The 18,963-nt window shown below is 39.7% G+C and overlaps 3 protein-coding genes across 7 annotated transcripts in view; 2 read left to right on the top strand and 1 right to left on the bottom strand.

Moving 5' to 3' along the window:
* znf185 (zinc finger protein 185 with LIM domain) overlaps nucleotides 1-978 on the top strand; it is a 25,316-nt gene extending 24,338 nt beyond the window's left edge. The window contains exon 27 of one of the 2 annotated variants that reach the window (XM_057348994.1): nucleotides 47-978. In XM_057348994.1, the coding sequence (XP_057204977.1) occupies nucleotides 47-145 (99 nt within the window). In that variant the 3' untranslated portion in view covers nucleotides 146-978. The remainder of the gene's footprint in view (nucleotides 1-46) is intronic. The other variant, XM_057348993.1, reaches the window with a different exon arrangement.
* On the bottom strand, nucleotides 508-4,039 carry fut11 (fucosyltransferase 11 (alpha (1,3) fucosyltransferase)). 2 transcript variants are annotated; one of them, XM_057348995.1, is made up of 4 exons: nucleotides 3,965-4,039; nucleotides 2,895-3,561; nucleotides 1,607-2,229; nucleotides 508-1,170 (listed from the first exon to the last, which is right to left on the bottom strand). In XM_057348995.1, the coding sequence occupies exons 2-4, from the start codon at nucleotides 3,552-3,554 to the stop codon at nucleotides 1,023-1,025; spliced, it is 1,431 nt and encodes a 476-aa protein (XP_057204978.1). In that variant the 5' UTR covers nucleotides 3,555-3,561; nucleotides 3,965-4,039; the 3' UTR covers nucleotides 508-1,022. The 2 variants fall into 2 exon arrangements, with proteins under 2 accessions (XP_057204978.1, XP_057204979.1); XM_057348996.1 differs by having other exon boundaries at nucleotides 1,053-1,431.
* Nucleotides 4,040-4,594: 555 nt separating this feature from the next.
* Nucleotides 4,595-9,782, top strand: rab9b (RAB9B, member RAS oncogene family). 3 transcript variants are annotated; one of them, XM_057350041.1, is made up of 2 exons: nucleotides 4,595-4,688; nucleotides 5,895-9,782. In XM_057350041.1, the coding sequence occupies exon 2, from the start codon at nucleotides 5,929-5,931 to the stop codon at nucleotides 6,535-6,537; it is 609 nt and encodes a 202-aa protein (XP_057206024.1). In that variant the 5' UTR covers nucleotides 4,595-4,688; nucleotides 5,895-5,928; the 3' UTR covers nucleotides 6,538-9,782. The 3 variants fall into 3 exon arrangements, with proteins under 3 accessions (XP_057206024.1, XP_057206025.1, XP_057206026.1); XM_057350042.1 differs by having other exon boundaries at nucleotides 4,616-4,688; nucleotides 5,869-9,782; XM_057350043.1 differs by lacking the exon at nucleotides 4,595-4,688 and adding an exon at nucleotides 4,695-5,789.
* The last annotated feature ends 9,181 nt before the right edge of the window (nucleotides 9,783-18,963 follow it).

Raw genomic sequence — 18,963 nt, forward strand, 5'->3', positions numbered from 1 at the left:
TTAAAGAGGATGCATATTGAATGACTTTCTTTTACCCCCTCTTAAGTGCGGTATCTGCAGTAAACCGATGGGAGATCTACTCTACAACATGTTTCTGCACCGTGGGACTGTTCACTGCGAGAGCTGCTATTCCAATGTGCTTTAAATCTGACAATTAATTCCAGGACAAATGGATATACTTCACTGTTATGGACAGCTCCTTCCTTGTAATAGGAATTAGACTTGAAATGATGTGAGCATGTTCATACATACTGTTAAATGAGGCTTTAATGCTGGATGCTTTAAATGTGTGCTAGTAGAAGAACTTGTTGTGGGATTACAGGATTGTTTTTTTTGGGCATTCCTTAATGCATACATTAAATTTTAGTCATCAGACGATGTATTTAATCTACAAAAACCAATGTTAAATTGCTGTTTTCAGTGACTCTGAATGGCTGGTCTATTGTGACGCAAATATATTCTTTATTGCTAAATGTGATTTTCTGTATACCAGCAGTCTCAAAAATGAACTGTTTTATCCACCTTTATTGTATTGCAGTATAAAAAATAAATACAGCACATTAAAAAATACTGAGGTATACAAATCTTTATAAATGAACTTTCATATAAAATGGACCCGAAATTCCTATGGGTTCAAATGAAACCAAAAATCAGCAACACCAAAAAAAAAAAAACATTCTAGGACAAAAATCTGGTACTATAATGGTATTGTGAATAAAGAAATCATTCACTTTATCATGTTTGCAGTGATATTCATCTGTGAGTTTTTCTGTGAAAAACATGCCAAAGTGACTAAAATGTTCGGTCAATGCATATTAAAAAGTGCCGAGTGTGATGATTGAAATCTGATTTCAAGGGAAGAAGATGCACCTCATCCATTCTTAAAATGCACACCCAGTTAAAGATTAGCTGAGATCAAAATATTTTGGCAACAGTGTTTTTTCCTCAGCTGTCAAGAGAGGTTTGGTTCTAACATGCTCCTTTGGGTGGATGGTGAAGCATCATTCTTCATGTCAGTAAACTCACTGGCCTCTAGCTCCCCGCACAGCAATGTTCTGCATGTGTTGCCATAGTAATGACGGGTCTGACACGTTATGTCTGATAAGTGACTCCAAACCCTCGGCTTGATCCAGACTCTGCCAGTAGTCCTGTGGCCACATCAGGTGCCAGCTGAGAAGAAAAACACACTTAATCTACACAGCTTGGTTTAGCATTATGTCTGTCAAGACTGGATATGTAGGTGAATTTGTAAAACAAACAGGCGTGTAACCTGGCCTCCTCATGCAAAAGACAAACCAAACCGTGCAGCATTTTAAGGGGGATTTATGCTTTTACTATTCACTTGGAGGACGATGAAATGAATGCAGGAATGCAGCTTTTCCTTGCCTTTGCATTCAGGAAATTTTCATTTTAGAGGCATTCAAAGTTAGACTGTAATGAAAGGTTATGTAACACCATTTAAATAACATGCTGTGATGAATCATGCACAATAAAACAATAAAACAAGGGTAAGCGTAACATTATTATTTCACATCGTAATGCGAAAATTAGTCAGCTACATTTGCATTTGTGTACATGTACAGTTTTGAATATTGCTGTGTTTTACCTATCATTGGCATCAATGGTTTCCACAGATCCATATCCAGGACTTGGCACTGGACATCCCATGTGTGAGCTGTCAGCCATCTTTGGTAGAGGGAGCGGGTTCTGTTCTGGATTCTTCTTGTGCGCTTTTACAGCGGCCAGACGCTCGTTCTCTCGATCACACACAAAACACTCAAAGCCGTTCAGGTAGTTGGGTTTACTCATGTCATTAACACCCCACTCTCTAGTCTCCAGCACATTCAACAGGTGCAAGTTAGTGATCTTTGCAGGCGATTTGTACTCCAAATAACGCGAGTACTCAGTGTCTTCTTGATCTAGAGCCTTTATGTGCTCAGCCAGATCTCGGGGAGAGGGGAAGTTATCAATGAGGATGGCAGAATGATTGTTTGGCAGCCAGTCGGCCACTGAAGATGAGCCCCTGTATATGGGCACACAACCCTGGTGCATGGGCCGCCAGAGCTTCTCGGTCACGTAGTCTGGACACAGGCCGTTCTCTAAGGCTAGGTGAAACTTATAGCGGGCGACGAAGCTCATGAAGCGTCTGTCCTCACCAGTAGCTGTGCTGGTGTCCTCCAGATCCTCTGGTAAATGTCTGTTGTTAAGGCACTTCCCATATGAGTCAACCTGAAGACGACACAAAAACGACATATTTATATTTTGTCAAGATCATACTTATATGGTAAACATACAAAGTGTAAATAGTGTTTGGTTGCTAAATTGTTCTAAAAGGTTGTTAAATGGGTGCTATTATGCTTTTTCAGCTATCGTGGTTAAAAAACTTTATGACATGCCCTCATAACTCGCACCAATTTTAACCAGAAAACCCAAAACCCCACTTAAAAAAACAGCAATTTGGTTCTGAAAATGTTTTCAAGTTAAGACTCCTTCCATGCATTTTAGTCTAGGACTAGGCTTAAGTGCTCTCTGGGAACAACTTTTGGTACTACACGATAAAAGCTCCTTGTTTCTCAGTATGATCGATCTGAGCAACAATAAGCACGAAAAACATGGGCATTTCAGTGTTTGTGATAGGATTTCATATGTTCAAAATCACTTCATCTGCATTTCACGCTACAGAAACGTCCCAGAACTGTTTGCTTTCCAAAATTATTCAAATATCTTCTTTTGTGTTCAACAGAGCAATAAAGCAATTTTTTCTAATTTGGTGGTCAATGGTGGCGAAGAACTGCTTGGTTACAAGCATTCTTCTAAATATCTTTCTCTGTGTTAATCAGAACAAAGAAAATACAGATGTCTTACTCCGATTACATATTTGGAACACTAGGTACCTCTATGTATTTCATAAGCTCCTGAACATAGCGGTCCCTGTCAGAAGGCACATCACAGTGGGACTGCATGTAGAGCACAGGAGCCAGACCAGCGTTTCTCCAGCGGTTCTTCTCCTGTAGCGACACGGCGGATGGTGTCAGGAGATAATCTAGAGAGGGCAGCCACTGCAGGGTTAGTGGATAGTCGGACTCCCTCCTGAACGTGGCCGTGTAGTTAAAGAGCCTGATGCCAATGCTGTGAGAGAGGAGATAGTTATTCATGGGTGACTCTTCGTGAAATAACGCCCAAGTTTGGTGCGGCATACGTGGCAGCGGAGCTTCGTACGCCCTAAAGTCCGTGCCGTAGAAGATAATGGACACCGTGCGACGGTACAGTTGAACTTTACGATTGCGTGTGACCAGACAGGAGAAGCGGGCACAGTCCACGCGCTCGGTGTCTCCTGGGAAGTGGGGAAACAGATTGGAGCTCCACCACAAAAGGATGGGCAACTCTTTATTAGGTCGATGGTCATTGTTTCCAGGGCCACGGTAGGTGCTCACAGCGCCAAACTCCACATCAGTAAGAGCGCTCTGAGGCTGGAAAACATCCCCTGTGTCCACTAGCACCTGGCCCCAGCATGATACTGGGGTCACGGCAACAAGCCAAAAGCAGAGTATCATTGTCGACCTGGGAACAATCATAGAAAGAATGGAACATTTGATTGATTCTTCTGTCCATCCTTGAACTGTAACTTAGCCATAGAAAAGTATTGGCTCCTTCTAGGACATTTAATTGTACAGTACAATAAAAAACACAAAAGCTGTCTCTCTAAACCTAGTGAGATACATTTCTGCATTTTTTGCTAATTATAGTCTCAAAACGGTTTAACTTTCTTTTTAAAAAGTATCAAAACAACGAGAGCAAACTATCTAAACAGCATTTCTGTGCATTATAGCATCATCAAACCTAATTATCTACTTCGCTACAGCTTTAGCGCCCGGTTCCCCAGAAATGCTGTCTATAGGCGCAGTCACAGCCAATACAGAAGTTAATTTTCCACATAATGTGATCTGATCGTATCATTTCTTACCTTAGTTAAAAGAAACGCATGTTACGTTGTTTTATGTTCTCTGCCGAGTGAGTGTGACGTGATGTGCATTTTCGGATTTGAGGAATATTACCAGGAAAAGCTTGACACTACTGCCACCTTGTGTTGTGGATGAGCATTACATTTCAAAAATTGTAAACCTTGTTCATCATATTTTATTCACTTTATCTGAACTTCAAATAACATATAAAAACAACTGATATAAAATAACAAATGAAACGGATGAAATTAAGAACTACTACAACCCAAAATCATGCAATAGCATAACTTAAACATAGAAAAATTAACCAGATAGCAAGATAATGTATGTTTAATGTTGAATAAATGTTGAGACTAACCAATTTAAAATTGCAATTATCTTTGGTATCCGGGTAGTTTTATTATAGTATGGGGTTATACGTTTTTTTTTTGTCAGTTTCATTACAAATACTGTATAGACAGTCAGATAGACCTGTGCATATATACATGTAAAATAATGTATAATAAACATAATAAAATAAAGGGAGAATGAAAACAACTGTCGTTTACTATTTTAAGCTCTGTTAAAACTATTAAAACTCTGTTTACTATAAAAACGCTAAGCGTTTTTGTCTGTCTGAACAGTGGGGTTGTGCACTTGTCACTTGCACATACAATAGATGCGCAAGCGCAAGCAGCGCGTGAAACCTCAGCAGCTAGCAGCTCACTGTTCGCGGTACAATATGAGGTAATACAGAGTTTTTTTTAACTCTAAAGTGCTTTTTCAGTTTTTACCGGTATCAATGTTCCAATGTGCTTTTGCTCATTTTTTCAATAACGGTCCTAGTGTTTTTAATAAACATAAAAACCTGCGCTAGGCATTAAGCTAGATGGAGTTAACGAAGATCGAAAACGCTTTAATGTTTAATGACATGAAGTAGAAACAAATGTCAGATATGTTTTTAATTATAGTGTAAGTGAGGTTTGATTCATAACATGCAGGATACTGAATTCGTTAGCTTGAGCACTAGTATGCTAAAAACACTGCTGTCATGCACACATGCGCATGCGCAGGGAGCGATCAGCGGTTTCGTTTTTTGTGTCGTTATTGGACATTATTAGCATTTTCAGTTGCTTTTGAAGGAGATTTTTGGGTTGTGTGTTGTAGTTTTGATCAGTAATATGCTATAGCAATAATTAGGGGAAAATCTTTTTTTGCAGTCATAATGTCGCCAAACATCTCAAGTCAATATAAAATGGCATTTGCTCTTTATTTTTCTTTCCTAATATGACTTTTATGTAGGACTAGTAATGCATATTGAGTAACAGTCAGGTTTAAGACTAGTCCCAGACTAAAAAGAATGTTTGAGCGGTCTTAACTGAACATACAGTAACTTGCCCTGACATATCCTAAAATATATCAGTGCCATTGTTTTGTCTCAACATGCACACCAGTAATGTTTTTTTCTAAAGCATTTTTAAAAAAGTGACTTAAATACCCTAATTTAACTAAGGCATAGTCCTTGCTTAAATTAAGCCTTGTCTGTGAAACCGAGTGTAACAGATTATTTTAATTCACCCTTACAGCACATTTTCCTACAGGCTGAAGTTAAAGAGAAAATCATGAAACAGTCGTATGTTTAACCAATCTGTTTGCTCTCTCAGAGGGTGTCTTCCTGGCCAAAGTGTCAGGTTCAGACACTATAGCAGCTGACCCACACCAGATAAGCAACCACTGACTAACACTGTTAAGAATGTTCAGACACTATAGCAGCTGACCCACACCAGATAAGCGCAACCACTGACTAACACTGTTAAGAATTGCTAAAACCTTGGTATTCCTTAACAGGTAATTTGCTATAACGTTACCTGTTCCTGATTGAACCTGAAATAAATCCTTTATTGTGTGTGTTTTCCCCTCTGGACAGTACATGCTTGTATCTGTGTTATCTAGGTTGCAGTGAACACGTGCGATATTGAAGGCCGTTATGAGTGGGAAGAGCCTGTTGCTGAAGGTCATTCTGCTGGGGGATGGTGGTGTGGGGAAAAGCTCTCTCATGAACCGCTATGTCACCGACCGCTTCGACTCGCAGTCCTTTCACACCATAGGCGTGGAGTTCCTCAACCGCGACCTTGAAATAGATGGCAAGCTGGTCACCCTCCAGATTTGGGACACGGCAGGCCAGGAGCGCTTCAAGAGCCTGCGCACGCCCTTCTACCGTGGGGCGGACTGCTGTCTGCTAACATTTGCCGTGGACGACCTGCAGAGCTTCCAGAACCTGGGCTGCTGGAAGAAGGAGTTCATGTATTATTCAGACGTACGAGACCCCGAGCGGTTTCCCTTTGTGGTGCTCGGAAACAAAGTGGACAAGGAGGACCGTGAAGTGGGGGAGGATGAAGCCAGCGCGTGGTGTGAGGAAAATGGCTGCTGTCCATATTTTGAGACCAGCGCAAAAGACGACACCAACGTGGGGGCTGCTTTTGAGGCGGCGGTTCGGGAAGTTCTGGCTGGTGATGACCTGATAGACCACACCCTGTTGAGTAGTACCATTGATCTCCATGGAAACCGTAAAGTGGCTCGCTCTTCCTGCTGTTGAGGTGCCTTGAATTGGCCCTCAGCCTTTTGGTTTTATATTTAAAGACAGAAACTCTCTCATGCTTTACATGTTTGATGGCTTAAAGTGTAGGTACAGGCATAACTGTAGCCAGACGTGTCTCTTGGCTACACGTGTAACAGATTTATGGTCCTATGTAATGCGTATGTAAGAGTAAAGTTATGTTATAAACACTTAATCCCTCTTCCATCTGGTACAAACAACATATTTTTCTACAGCCAAATGCTTGAATGCTTGTAATGTGGCTCTTCTTAACAGTGTTCTGTAACACTTAACCGGAAAAACTTCAGCAGATTTGAAGTCGTCCTCTCACCGGTTGAATTCAACAAGATTTCTGGGAGACGTGCATGTACTGTTCTTTAACAGCACAAAGCCGTCGGCTCGGAGAAGTAAGCTGTCGTGGTTACAATGAGAATGCATCATGATTGGCAAAATGCTGAATTTTTAAAAGTATGTGGGGGTAACAGCATGAACCCATAAACGTTGTTCTTAACCTTTTACACGTTGGTGAATGCATGCCAGTCTGTGACTTTGGATACATCTCCACCTGTCAGTCATATGGCCTCTTGGGTGGTCCTTGGCAAATTCAGAACAGCAATGGTTCTTTCTTCAGTACGAAAGGTCTGGCTAAGCGAGACTCCTCTACATAACATTCTGCTGTTTTGTGTGGAGCGTTGTGTGTTATGGCATACCATTTGTCCCCTGTTCCAAAATACATCACTTCACATGGATACATATTTTGCTATCAGTAGAATGATTTTGGTCATATTTGAGGGTAATTTTTCACCAATTAAAGGGATAGTTCCATGAAAAAACATTGTGTAATTCCAAACCCATATCTCTTTGTTTCTTCTGCAAAATACAGAAGATATTTTAAGGTACGTTGGTAACCCAACAACATTGTATGGACACAAAACTGGAATTTTGCAAAATATCTTCTTTTGTCATACAGGTTTTGAGGGTAAATAAATGAAACAATTTCTGGGAGGATTGAACTATCCCCATTATGTCATGAGAAATAATGTATAAATGTCAGGACCGGGTACATTTTATCACTGTACAAGGCAAATACGTATGTGATATTGTTTACAGTACAGAATTGGAGATTTGGGGAAAATGTGTTTAACTGGCATGAAAATAATGATGCAATGCATAAATCTACTAAATAAGATTTCTTCTTTTTTTGTTTATATAATAATTATAAAAAATATATGACTGTGAGATTCACCCTGCTATCTGATATGTAAAAAATACACAACAGCAAATTAGCACATTGCCAGTCATCTCTAACAAACAGTCTGAGGTACAGTCGTTATAGTTTCTTCTGTTAAAAAAAGTTTCTTCTGTCATGGTGTTGAATTTATTTATTTATTTTATCCTTTAGTTGTTACATTGGTAACAGTGTTGGTACAGAAACACTATGTTGTCTGTTTTTATTGTGTGTGTTGTTTAGGCATATTTCATGTTTCAATTGTCAGGTTGTGTTGTGTATATTTAAGCAATTGTACATTGAATCACATGATGAGAGTATGTGAGCAATGAAAAAGGAAGTTCTCTCTCTCTTGATTGGGATGGGCATGTGTGTTGTCAGTAAGCTAGAAACATAAATGCACAGTTCCTCTTTTGAAATGATGTAAGAAGTTTTCTGAGTTCGTAAAGATCTAAATTTGATGTTGGAGACTTGGGAAGTTTACAGTATATGTGAAGTGAAGGACTGCCTGTGGAATATTCTAGCTGATCAATTATAATGTATTTTTTTTATTGATTTTGGCCCCATGCTGATGCACATGGTACTGTGACCCTAAAAGTGCACTTGTAATTGATTTAGTGCATTATGAAGTACCTCTCCTTATTTCAAGTTTCTTTTACGGTATTTTTGGTTATTCCAATGTCCCTGAATATGAATGTGGTCTAATCTATTTATGAAATTAAGCAGAACATTTCCTTCAAAGTTGCTTTGGATAAAAGTAACTGCTAAATGCCCAAATGTAAATGTAGAACATTTAAACGTATATAAATTGACGTAATCTCTAGGGGCCTCGTATATAAAATGTGGCGTAGATACCGACCTAAATTTGATTTAATAATCATTTCTCAAAGTATACGTGCGATTCATAGAATGAACTGTATGCACTGAAAATGTTTGTACGCTTCTCTTTCAGATGTGAAATCTATACATCGCAAATAATCTTGCACCTTTAATGTATAAATCCTTTACACGTGGCAGGAATGGCTTATATTTCCAAAAACATGCAGCACTTGTAAAAGCAAAAGTGCGTATGTCTGCTCAGACCCTGACATGGCGCCAAGCATTTTCTCACATCAAAGGCCATTTTTATAAATATGTTGCCATGGATTTTAGCGTTCGAACTCTCTTAGATCAAATCTGTGCCTACGCACGTTTTATAAATGAGGCCACACCTCTACCTGCATTAAAGAGGAACATGTATTTCAGTTGCTTGCAACCCTCCGACATCATACATTACCATAATTTGTTGTTCTCATATGTTTTATGTGTAGTGTTTTACAATAAACTGATGTTTTTATTGATGCCTACTCACATACTGTATCTGCAAACACAAAGTCTTAAATGTGTATTGCTACACTGTGAAATGGACATTCGTATCTGGTTTTACAGTAAGGAAATCTCTATTGCGTGGTGATAGATTCTCATCTCTATCTTTATAAAATCACTGGATATGCAAGTGATACGACGTGACTTGTTTCAGTGTTACAAAAGTAAAAAACCAAGTTCTGCAACTGCAATTAGCAGGTCAGTCTCACTGCTTTGTCAGGATTATAATTCACAGCAAAAAAAGTTAAAGAAAAGTTATAGGTCCTACAGGATGTCGAATTAAAACAATTAGGTCAAGTCTGAAACATTATTAATTTCAATGGGGAAACTTCAATTAACATACTGATTGTCTCTTTTAGCTGGGTTGATTTGTATAAAGTCAGTACACCAGTGTTAAATGCTGTATGCTTTGAACTTGGGCATTCATTTGTAAACACTGTATTTGCTGACATGGTCTAAATCCACAAAATGCTTTGTCTGTTGTGTTTTTCAGCAGGGGTTGTGTTTTATTTGAAAATAACTAGGCGGCTGCACATTCTATCCAATGCAATAAGGTCAAGACTGCTTTTATTTTCCAATTTAGTTTGCAAGATGCAATGCGATAAATAAACAAACTCTAACAGCCATTATTTTGGTTTTTATTTGAACACTTTTTTGTTTGACTCATATCTTTTGCCACTTGACCTGGTTGTCAAGATCTTTGTAATTGAAATGTAGTGTTTTCTCTATAATACTTAATTTATTAACAGGCACTATCACATCTTAGGATGCGAGGGAAGGATGCAAATATAGAAAGAGGATGGAAAAATTGAAGCAAGTGAAATGGCATATACTTTCTCTCTATATAAAGATTATTCTCTACTGACAAATATCAGGATCATTATACTGAAAATAAAAATTTGAAAACATTACTTAACAATAAACGTACTTGAGTTGGAGTTCATAGACACAGTACAAGGAAAGAGTGAAAAATATACTTAAGATTGCTTTAAAATATACAGCATGTGTCAAATCTATGTTACAAATGAATAAAAACAACAACGATACTGTCCGAGACAATTCTACATTTACCATAACCTAAAGTGTAATGAAACGCTACACTACATTATTTTCTAAGATTTTAACAAACATGGTTGTTTTTGTTTCACATCATAGACGTTTTTAACATCTGTTATTTTTAGCTCTTTTGTGCCATTTTTGACTTCCGGCAGGGGTGGCACCATACTCTGAAAGTGGTGGGGCAAATTTTGATACTTTAAATTGTAATAAAATTTGAGCTAATCATTTAAACTAAATAGCATGTGGCACAATAAATGCAGGGAGACCGCAAATCAAGTAAATAATTAATTTAGTAATTATTAAAAGGTATTTTATTGAATAGTAAAGAACTCTAAGGATTTTGTTGCTTGCTTTCTAGACCAGGGGTTTTAAAAGTGGGGTCCTGTGACCACCAGCGGGCATCTGAAAGGTTCTAAGGGGTCCCCAGAACATCTCAGAGAAATAAAAGTACAAAGCAAAACTTTTTTACTGTTTCATTTAGACATGTTCATATTTATTTCTAAGTGTTTATCTCTTCTTTCTTCCTACTTGCATACTTTCCAGAATGGTTTATTATTTTGATCACACAGAACGCGCTTTTGCTGTTTGAAAACGCGGCGCACTGCACTGCCTTTTTTGTTGACTTTTTGAAAAGAGCAGCGTGGTGCGGTTTTATTTTTACGTTACTATGTGTGGTAGGGCCTGTCGGTTTTGATTATTAGCTGTCCTATCAGTGGATATGGGGGTATATATATATATATATATATACAGTATATATATCCTATGGTGAAGTGGTTTGGTGTCACTAGTCACGCCCCTTTGCTTCGGTGTCACATCCGGTCGCCCGGCAGGCATAGTTGCCAAGTCCGCTTATAATACGCGACCTTGGTCTTCTTTTTCTGTCAAGTCGCGTTAAAAAATCACTTGTTGCGGGTTGCGGGTTTTGGGGCTTATTTAAAAAATATGGTTGCTTGTTCTGAACCTGACAAGCAACTTTGTTTCTTTACATCTATGGTCGCTGTTTTGTTCAATCCATTAACACTGTCTGCTCGAAGGTAGGCTTTTTGTACTACATGCGGCATACTATGATGTCACGTGCCGATTGGTCTGCGCGGCGCCGCAGGAGGTCACACAACATATCTAAGCACGTAAAACAACATAGAGAAGCCAAGAATGTTAGTGGTCTCTTCACGTAATCATCGGCGGGCTTTGGGTAATCGGAGGTAAATATACTAAACGGATGAAATATTCACTTTAAGATAAAAAGCATTTTATAACCGGGCTACATCATTAAACATGTTAAAAGTGTAGATCTACGCGTTTGGCTACACAGCGTTATTCAAGCCTAAGCACGTGTGAATAGCGTAATTTGTCCTCAAACACACTGCACCCTTTCCCCTACCAACTAAACCAAATGTATTACATCTGTCACGATTATAATGAAATGTGAAAATGAACGAAACGTTCAGATCTGATCACGGTGCAGCAAACGGGTAGGGAGGGACGACCCTATTTATTAGATTTTTTAGATTGTCATTGCACATGTACAAGTACAAGGCAACAAAATGTGACCTCTGCATTTAACCCATCCAGAGAGTAGTAAACACACATACCCCCGGAGCAGTGGGCAGCTATCACTGCAGCGCCCGGGGAGCAAGTAGGGGTAAGGTGCCTTGCTCAAGGGCACCTCAGTTGTAACCCGCCAACCCTGGGAATCGAACCGGCAACCTTCTGGTCATTAGTCCGACTCTCTAACCATTAGGCCACAACTGCCCTCATATATATTAGGCTATAAGGTAAACATCAAACATTTGTATTGTCATTGGATCATTGCAGAATATAATTTTAAAAAGTATACATCAAATGCATATAGTTCAGTTTTACTTTATTATAAATGTGTGGATGTTACAGCTACGTTAAGTGGTCATTTTATCTACTCCTTTTCCATCTCTCCAGGCCTATACTGCTCAGATCAGGGATTTGCAATTAATTTTTGTAAAATAATTTATGTTTGTGTTTTTCAAACAGGGTCAGTTTAAAACGACACCAGCTCGTTCATTAATAATAAATAATTGATAATAAATTACTTTGATGATCATGAATAATGTTGGGCTTGTTTTGGGCTTGTTTTGGAGCTGCAGTTGCTTATTTGTCTTGCAAAAGTTGGCAACACTGCCGGCAGGTACGCAGTGGTGTAGGCTATGTCATTGGTAGCATGTAGTAGCTCATGTTAGCATTTCTTTGTAGAATGGCATGTTGAGAGGAACCTTGTGGTTGACAGTGACACTTGGTTGTTGTTGCCCCTGCCCCTCTGCAGGTAAGTGGAATGACGGTGTGGTGTTTCAATGTAAGACTATGCTCGTGACACTATACGGGTTTTGTTGTTTGCAGGCTGAAGCTTGAGTGAGTTTGAGCCAAGCTTGTGTGTCTGTCAATATTACGGACGTTTTGGGTTGGGCTGCGTACACAGTCTTCCAACAAACTGTCGCGAATGGTGTGCGGAAGAACCCAAGCGCAGGCAGGCAGTGAAGGGGTTAAACACAAGACTTTATTATAACAAAAACAGAAACAAATACCCTCGATGGGGGAAAAAACAAAACTAAGAAATCTGTATAAACAAAACAAAGACTTCCCACGTGGGGGCAAAATGAAAAGACAGGAACAACTAAAACAAAAACTAGAAAACCACGACCAAAAAACATAATAGGGGAAAACAAGGGCAAGGCGAAGTACTCACAGCAAGACGACAACACATACGAGGTACACAGTACAATCCACGTGCACAGGACAAAGAAACATGAGGGTATATATAGGAAACACAAACGAGGGATAATGACATGGGGCAGGTGTGGTTAATCAAACACTCAGGGGAAAGATCACAAGGAAACGAGAGGAGCGGGGCCAATGACGAGACACGAGAAAACACATGAGAGGAATAAACAAACAACTCATGGTTTTCTCACATACTACCTAAGGACTCTGCCCCGATCCCACCACACGACTAGAATTTCATAAACAAGACGGTGGGACCGTGACACAAACTGAGCGAGTTGTCCTCCGCACATTTGTGTGGTTACCCGATTGGCTGGGTTACGAAATCTGATGAGTACGGTAGCTACGTGGGTTAAACCTTATCCCCGTTAGCCACTTATGAGCCGTTAACGCTAATTTTATTGTAGACTTATTGGTTGCATTTTATGGTCCCTGTTCTCCTGAATGAACTTCGTCTACCGTTGACAGTTTGAACGAGCCGCAACCGCCCAGTGCATTCATCGGTTGGTTGTTTACCTGTTTGGTTGGGGTTGGGAAGATTCTACCTTCATGGTAGGTAATTTTAAATTTGTATTAGGATGTTGCAATTTTGTTCAATCTGTTTAAACATTAATTGCATTACAGACAGATTGGTTGCGTCTCTACCAGCGATTACTTCCCGCGCTTCTGGGCTACGTGGGAGTTATCCGGGGGCGCTGTTGTTTTGCTTTACTTTTTATTTACATTGCTTTGTTTGGCACTACTGTTTCTAACAGCTGTGCTTTTCTACATTGGCTAGCCCTGACGGTGCTGCTGCAGTTGCATATTTAATTTATTTTTCTGTTTATTATATTGTTTTTTTATAATTGTTATTTTGTATTCATGCGTGCAGGTGCATAGTTGTGAACAAGTAGAGCACCTGCTTGCTATACTGCACAGGAATTGCAGAGTGCCTGCAGCCTTAGTGAAACTTGTGTCCACTGTTGTGCCAACATATTTGCCATCCATTTTTGTTGCAGGAGCTGAGTGCCGAAGGCGGAGTTTGGGGTGGTGGTGTTCTCCCACGAGTGCGTGTGCACCGGTGTAACCAGTGTGAGGTGCTGTGTGGCCTGTTGTGCTCCTGCGGTCGTGCCTCAGCTCCTGTCCCCCTTTTTGCTTTGGAAGCGTCTGTTGCCACAGGTTGCTTGTTTGCTACATTTTGCTATCTTGGTTATTTTTTTCCTTTGTGTCAGTTAGTTTGATATTGTGTGAGGATCATTTTTTTAATAAAAGTATATATATTTCTATGCTCACGTCTCCTGCCACTTACTGAAACAAACCTGTTTGCCTAAAGTGTAAAAATAATTACTCGTCCCTGGCGAGTATCCAGGGTGGCGTAGTCTCTCTCGATTCAGTGGTCAATTGGTGTCAGATCACATATGCAACCACCCAATCAGTTGCCCTGTCAGTCAAGGATTATAGCGTGAGCACTATAGTTGCTGTAAACTGTCATATGAACAGAAACTAAAACTGGTACAAGCAAAAGGCGCTTGCTCTGTTAACCTGCGTCAAGTTTCTCTATTGCACTCTCTGGACGTTTCAAGCAGTGGTGTAGTCTAGTTTTTTGTAGTGAGTATACTCTGATCCCAGCCTACCCATCCGTCCCAGATCGACAACCCATGAGCACCACCACACTCACGAATGCATAGAGTATGCCTCTATATATAATCGAGCATTCTGAAAGCTTTATTGCAAGCAAGATTTCAATAGCCAATGACAGCTGGGGGGACTTGCTGGTTTTGTTAATCACTGTCTAAATCAGTCAGTGAAGTTATATTTAGCCTTGGATGGTATATGTATACAATCCCTAAAGCACAGGTTTTATCAGCTGGCAATTTTCAATGCACATTTGTGATCCATGTGAAAACCCAGCTATAAAGTCATTCATTTGTGATATACTATTTCTACATAAACCCTGCTAAAAATAGTATTACATAAATTCTAATGGCTTTCATTAAAATATCATTGATTACCACCATTTTGTCTATTACAAAATAAAGTATTTGGCATTAATGGGTGTTCTATTGCTTCCCATCTGCATCTATTGTGTTTTGAGCAGGGTTCTATTATTTAAGCAGGGCAACCAACATAATGTAAAGAATATCCTGTGAAAATATAATCTTTAGATTTTGATTTAGTTTGATTAAGGCCATGTCAAAGACTTACAGTAAATCATATTGAAATAAATGGTTAAAATCAAACTCTGATGCTCGTCACTAATAACTAGATTTTTAGCCTAATTTCCATACACTTGGTCACACTTATGAGTGCAAGTTTGTCTATTATTGACATTGATAGTTAACTTTAGTAATTAACAATGAACATTTGTGCAGTTTTATCAAGCACCCGTCGCACTTATAGATTGTGTCTCTAGCCTGACTTTCACAAGGCTGGCCAGTAGTTCTCGTCACTTATCTAAAACAATTATGAACATTGTAGTATGTTACTTCTCCCTTTCTCCCTCATGTATTGATTCACCACACAAACTAACTGGGCTAGTTAGATACAATTTAATATGACAACAATCCCCTTAGTTATTTTAATGATAACAAATATTTTTTTACGTTTTATTAAAGACTACACAGTGGTTTAAAAGTTATTAGCAGAAAGTAAAATACACCGGCGAACAGTGTGCGCAATTGCGACCCCGGGACCCTATCCCGCAAGGGCAGTCCTAGACCATTTGGTGCCCTAGGTGAGCTTGACTGATGGCGCCCCTTCCCCAAGAGAAAAGAACTCATGGAACTTTGGAACTCTCCAAAGAATTGCACATTTATTTAAACAATGATTATACAAACAATATAATAATATGTGACCCAGGACAACAAAACCAGTCTTATGGGTCAATTTTCCGAAATTGAGATTTTTACATAATCTGAAAGCTGAATAAATACACTTTCTATAGATATATGAGTTGTTAGAATAGGACAATATCTGGCTGAGATACAACCGTTTAAAACTTTGGAATCTGAGAGCACAAAAAAATCAAAATATTGAGAAAATTGCCTTTGAAGTTGTTAATCAGGGGCACTGTGGCAGACCATCCACTCACAAAAATAAAGTTTTTATATATTTAAGGTAGGAAATTTACAAAATATCATCATGGAACATGATCTTTACTTAATATCCTAATGATTTTTGGCATAAAAGAAAAATCGATAATTTTGACCCACACAATGTATTTTTGTCTTTTACTAAAAATGTTCCGTGCTACTTAAGACTGGTTTTGTGATCCAGGGTCACATAGTTCAAAAGACATCGACACACAGTAACCCGTCGACACACAGCCGAGCCGACCGACCGACTGCGCATCAGTGTGTGCGCTAGCATGTTGTGACCGCTAATTGACAGCTAAAGGTCACGTCAGAATTGTCATTTCTTTTACTTAAGTTTAATTTATTTTTTATGTCAAAGTATTGTTGTAGATAGAGGGATGGCAAAAACTGTTGAAAAAAATAAATAGACATTATCATTTTAATTATAATTCTGGCATGCCCCACCACATTATCTCAGTATTCATTAATGTTGATTATCATTGCCATGTTTTAAGCGCGTTAAGCTTATCAGAACGCTATTCTCTTATTTTTGTCATATCAAATCAATCAGAATCAGAATCAGAATCAGAAGAGCTTTATTGCCAAGTGTGCTTGCACACACAAGGAATTTTCTTTGGTGTTGGAAGCTTCTAGTACAGACATTTAACACAATGACAATACAATATAATACGATTTACAGTCTAAAAATTCTAAATTGTGCATATATAAAATAAAGACTATTTTACAGAAAATGGGGGATAATAACATATAAGAGACATTGTACAGGGTAGTATATAGTAGAATAAACATATTAACAGATTGTATGTACACTTGTGCAAATGGATAATTTAGTAAGTAGAGGTAGTGTTATATACATGTATACATAAGATGTAGATATAATAAGGCACAGTAGTGCACACTATAGGAGTAGTGGAAGTGGAATATTGCTCTTAAGGAGCAGTTATCTGTTTAGGAGGGAGATTGCCTGGGGGAAGAAGCTGCTTCTGTGTCTGGAAGTCCTGGTGTTTGGTGCTCTAAAGCGCCGGCCAGAGGGCAGCAGATCAAAGAGTTTGTGTGCTGGGTGTGTGGAGTCAATGATGATTTTTCTTGCCCTGTTTTTCACTCTGGAATCGTACAGGTCCTGAAGTGTGGGCAGAGGAGCACCAATAATTTTCTCAGCACTACGAACTGTCCGTTGTAGTCTTCGTAGGTCTGATTTGGTGGCCGAGCCATACCAAACAGTAATTGAAGTGCACAGAACAGATTCGATGACCACTGAGTAGAACTGGGTCAGTAGCTCCTGTGGTAGGTTGAACTTCCTCAATTGACGGAGGAAGTATAACCTCTGCTGGGCCTTCTTTACAATGGAGTCTATGTGGGACTCCCACTTCAGGTCCTGAGAGATGGTGGAGCCCAGGAACCTGAATGACTCCACAGTATCCACAGTGCTGTCCAGGATGGTGAGGGGAGGAAGTGATGGAGGGTTCCTTCTGAAATCCACTATCATCTCCACTGTCTTGAATGCATTCAGCTCTAGGTTGTTTTGACTACACCAGGCAGCCAGCTGAGCAACCTCCTTTCTGTAGGCAGATTCATCACCGTCTTGAATAAGGCCAATGACTGTGGTGTCATCTGCAAACTTCAGGAGTTTGACAGAAGGGTCTGTAGAGGTGCATTCGTTTGTGTAGAGTGAATATAGCAGTGGAGAAAGAACACATCCTTGAGGAGCTCCGGTGCTGATGGTACATGTGCTGGATTTAAATTTTCCCAACCTCACTAGCTGCTGCCTGTTCGACAGGAAGTTAATAATCCACTGACAGGTAGAGGTTGGCACAGAGAGCTGGGTAAGCTTGGGCAGGAGGAGGTCTGGGATTATGGTGTTGAAGGCCGAGCTGAAGTCTACAAACAGGATCCTGACGTAAGTCCCTGGTCTGTCTAGGTGTTGTAGGATGTAATGCAGTCCCATGTTTACTGCATCGTCCACAGACCTGTTTGCTCGGTAAGCAAACTGGAGGGGATCAAGAAGTGGTCTGGTGATGTCCTTCAGGTGGGCCAGTACAAGTCTCTCAAATGACTTCATGACCACAGATGTTAAAGCAACAGGCCTGTAGTCATTAAGTCCAGATATTTTGGGTTTCTTCTGTACAGGGATGATGGTGGAGCGTTTGAAGCATGAAGGGACTTCACACTGCTCCAAAGATCTGTTAAAAATATTAGTGAAGATGGGCGACAGCTGCTCCGCACAGACTTTCAGGCAGGAGGGTGAGACATTGTCTGGGCCTGGTGCTTTTCTGATCTTTTGTTTGCGGAAAAGCTGGCAAACATCCTCTTCGCAGATCTTAAGTGCAGGTTGAATGTCAAGAGGAGGTGTTAATGGTATAGCAGAGATAGGGTCAGGGCGGGTGTGAAGGGTGAGACTCTGCATTTCAAAACGACAATAGAAGTCGTTCAGGTCGTCAGCCAGTCGTTGATTACCCATAGACTGAGGTGATGATGGCTTGTAGTTGGTAATGTCTTTCAGGCCTTTCCACACTGATCCACAAAATGCACTTTTGTTTCATATCTCCCGGTTGCACCAATGGTTCAATTAAAGTCAGTGCGTCGCACTTTCCTGACACAAACATAAGTTGTTACGTATCATCGCACTTTTTTAAGTGGGTATACAGAAATTCTTGATCTTTTCTAGTGGGTATACGCCGTATACCTGCGTATCACACGTAGACTACACCACTGGTTTCAAGCAACTGTAAAGTTCCGTCACCACAACTGAAGCCTCTCCCTTCATTTGCCTCTCCCTTCATTTGATTGGACAATGGGAAAAAGGCATTTTATTTTTTAAATAAAAAAATTTTCAACTTCAATATTATCCGCCTGCAATATCGGAGGCTGCACTCTCAGGACCGCACTTCTAGGACCCTAATTGTTTTTTTTACAGCGCCACCTACCGAATCAGAGTTAGGAGAGAACAGT

This window comes from Triplophysa rosa, linkage group LG13, assembly GCF_024868665.1.
Source record: "Triplophysa rosa linkage group LG13, Trosa_1v2, whole genome shotgun sequence".
In the NCBI taxonomy this organism is placed as follows: domain Eukaryota; kingdom Metazoa; phylum Chordata; class Actinopteri; order Cypriniformes; family Nemacheilidae; genus Triplophysa; species Triplophysa rosa.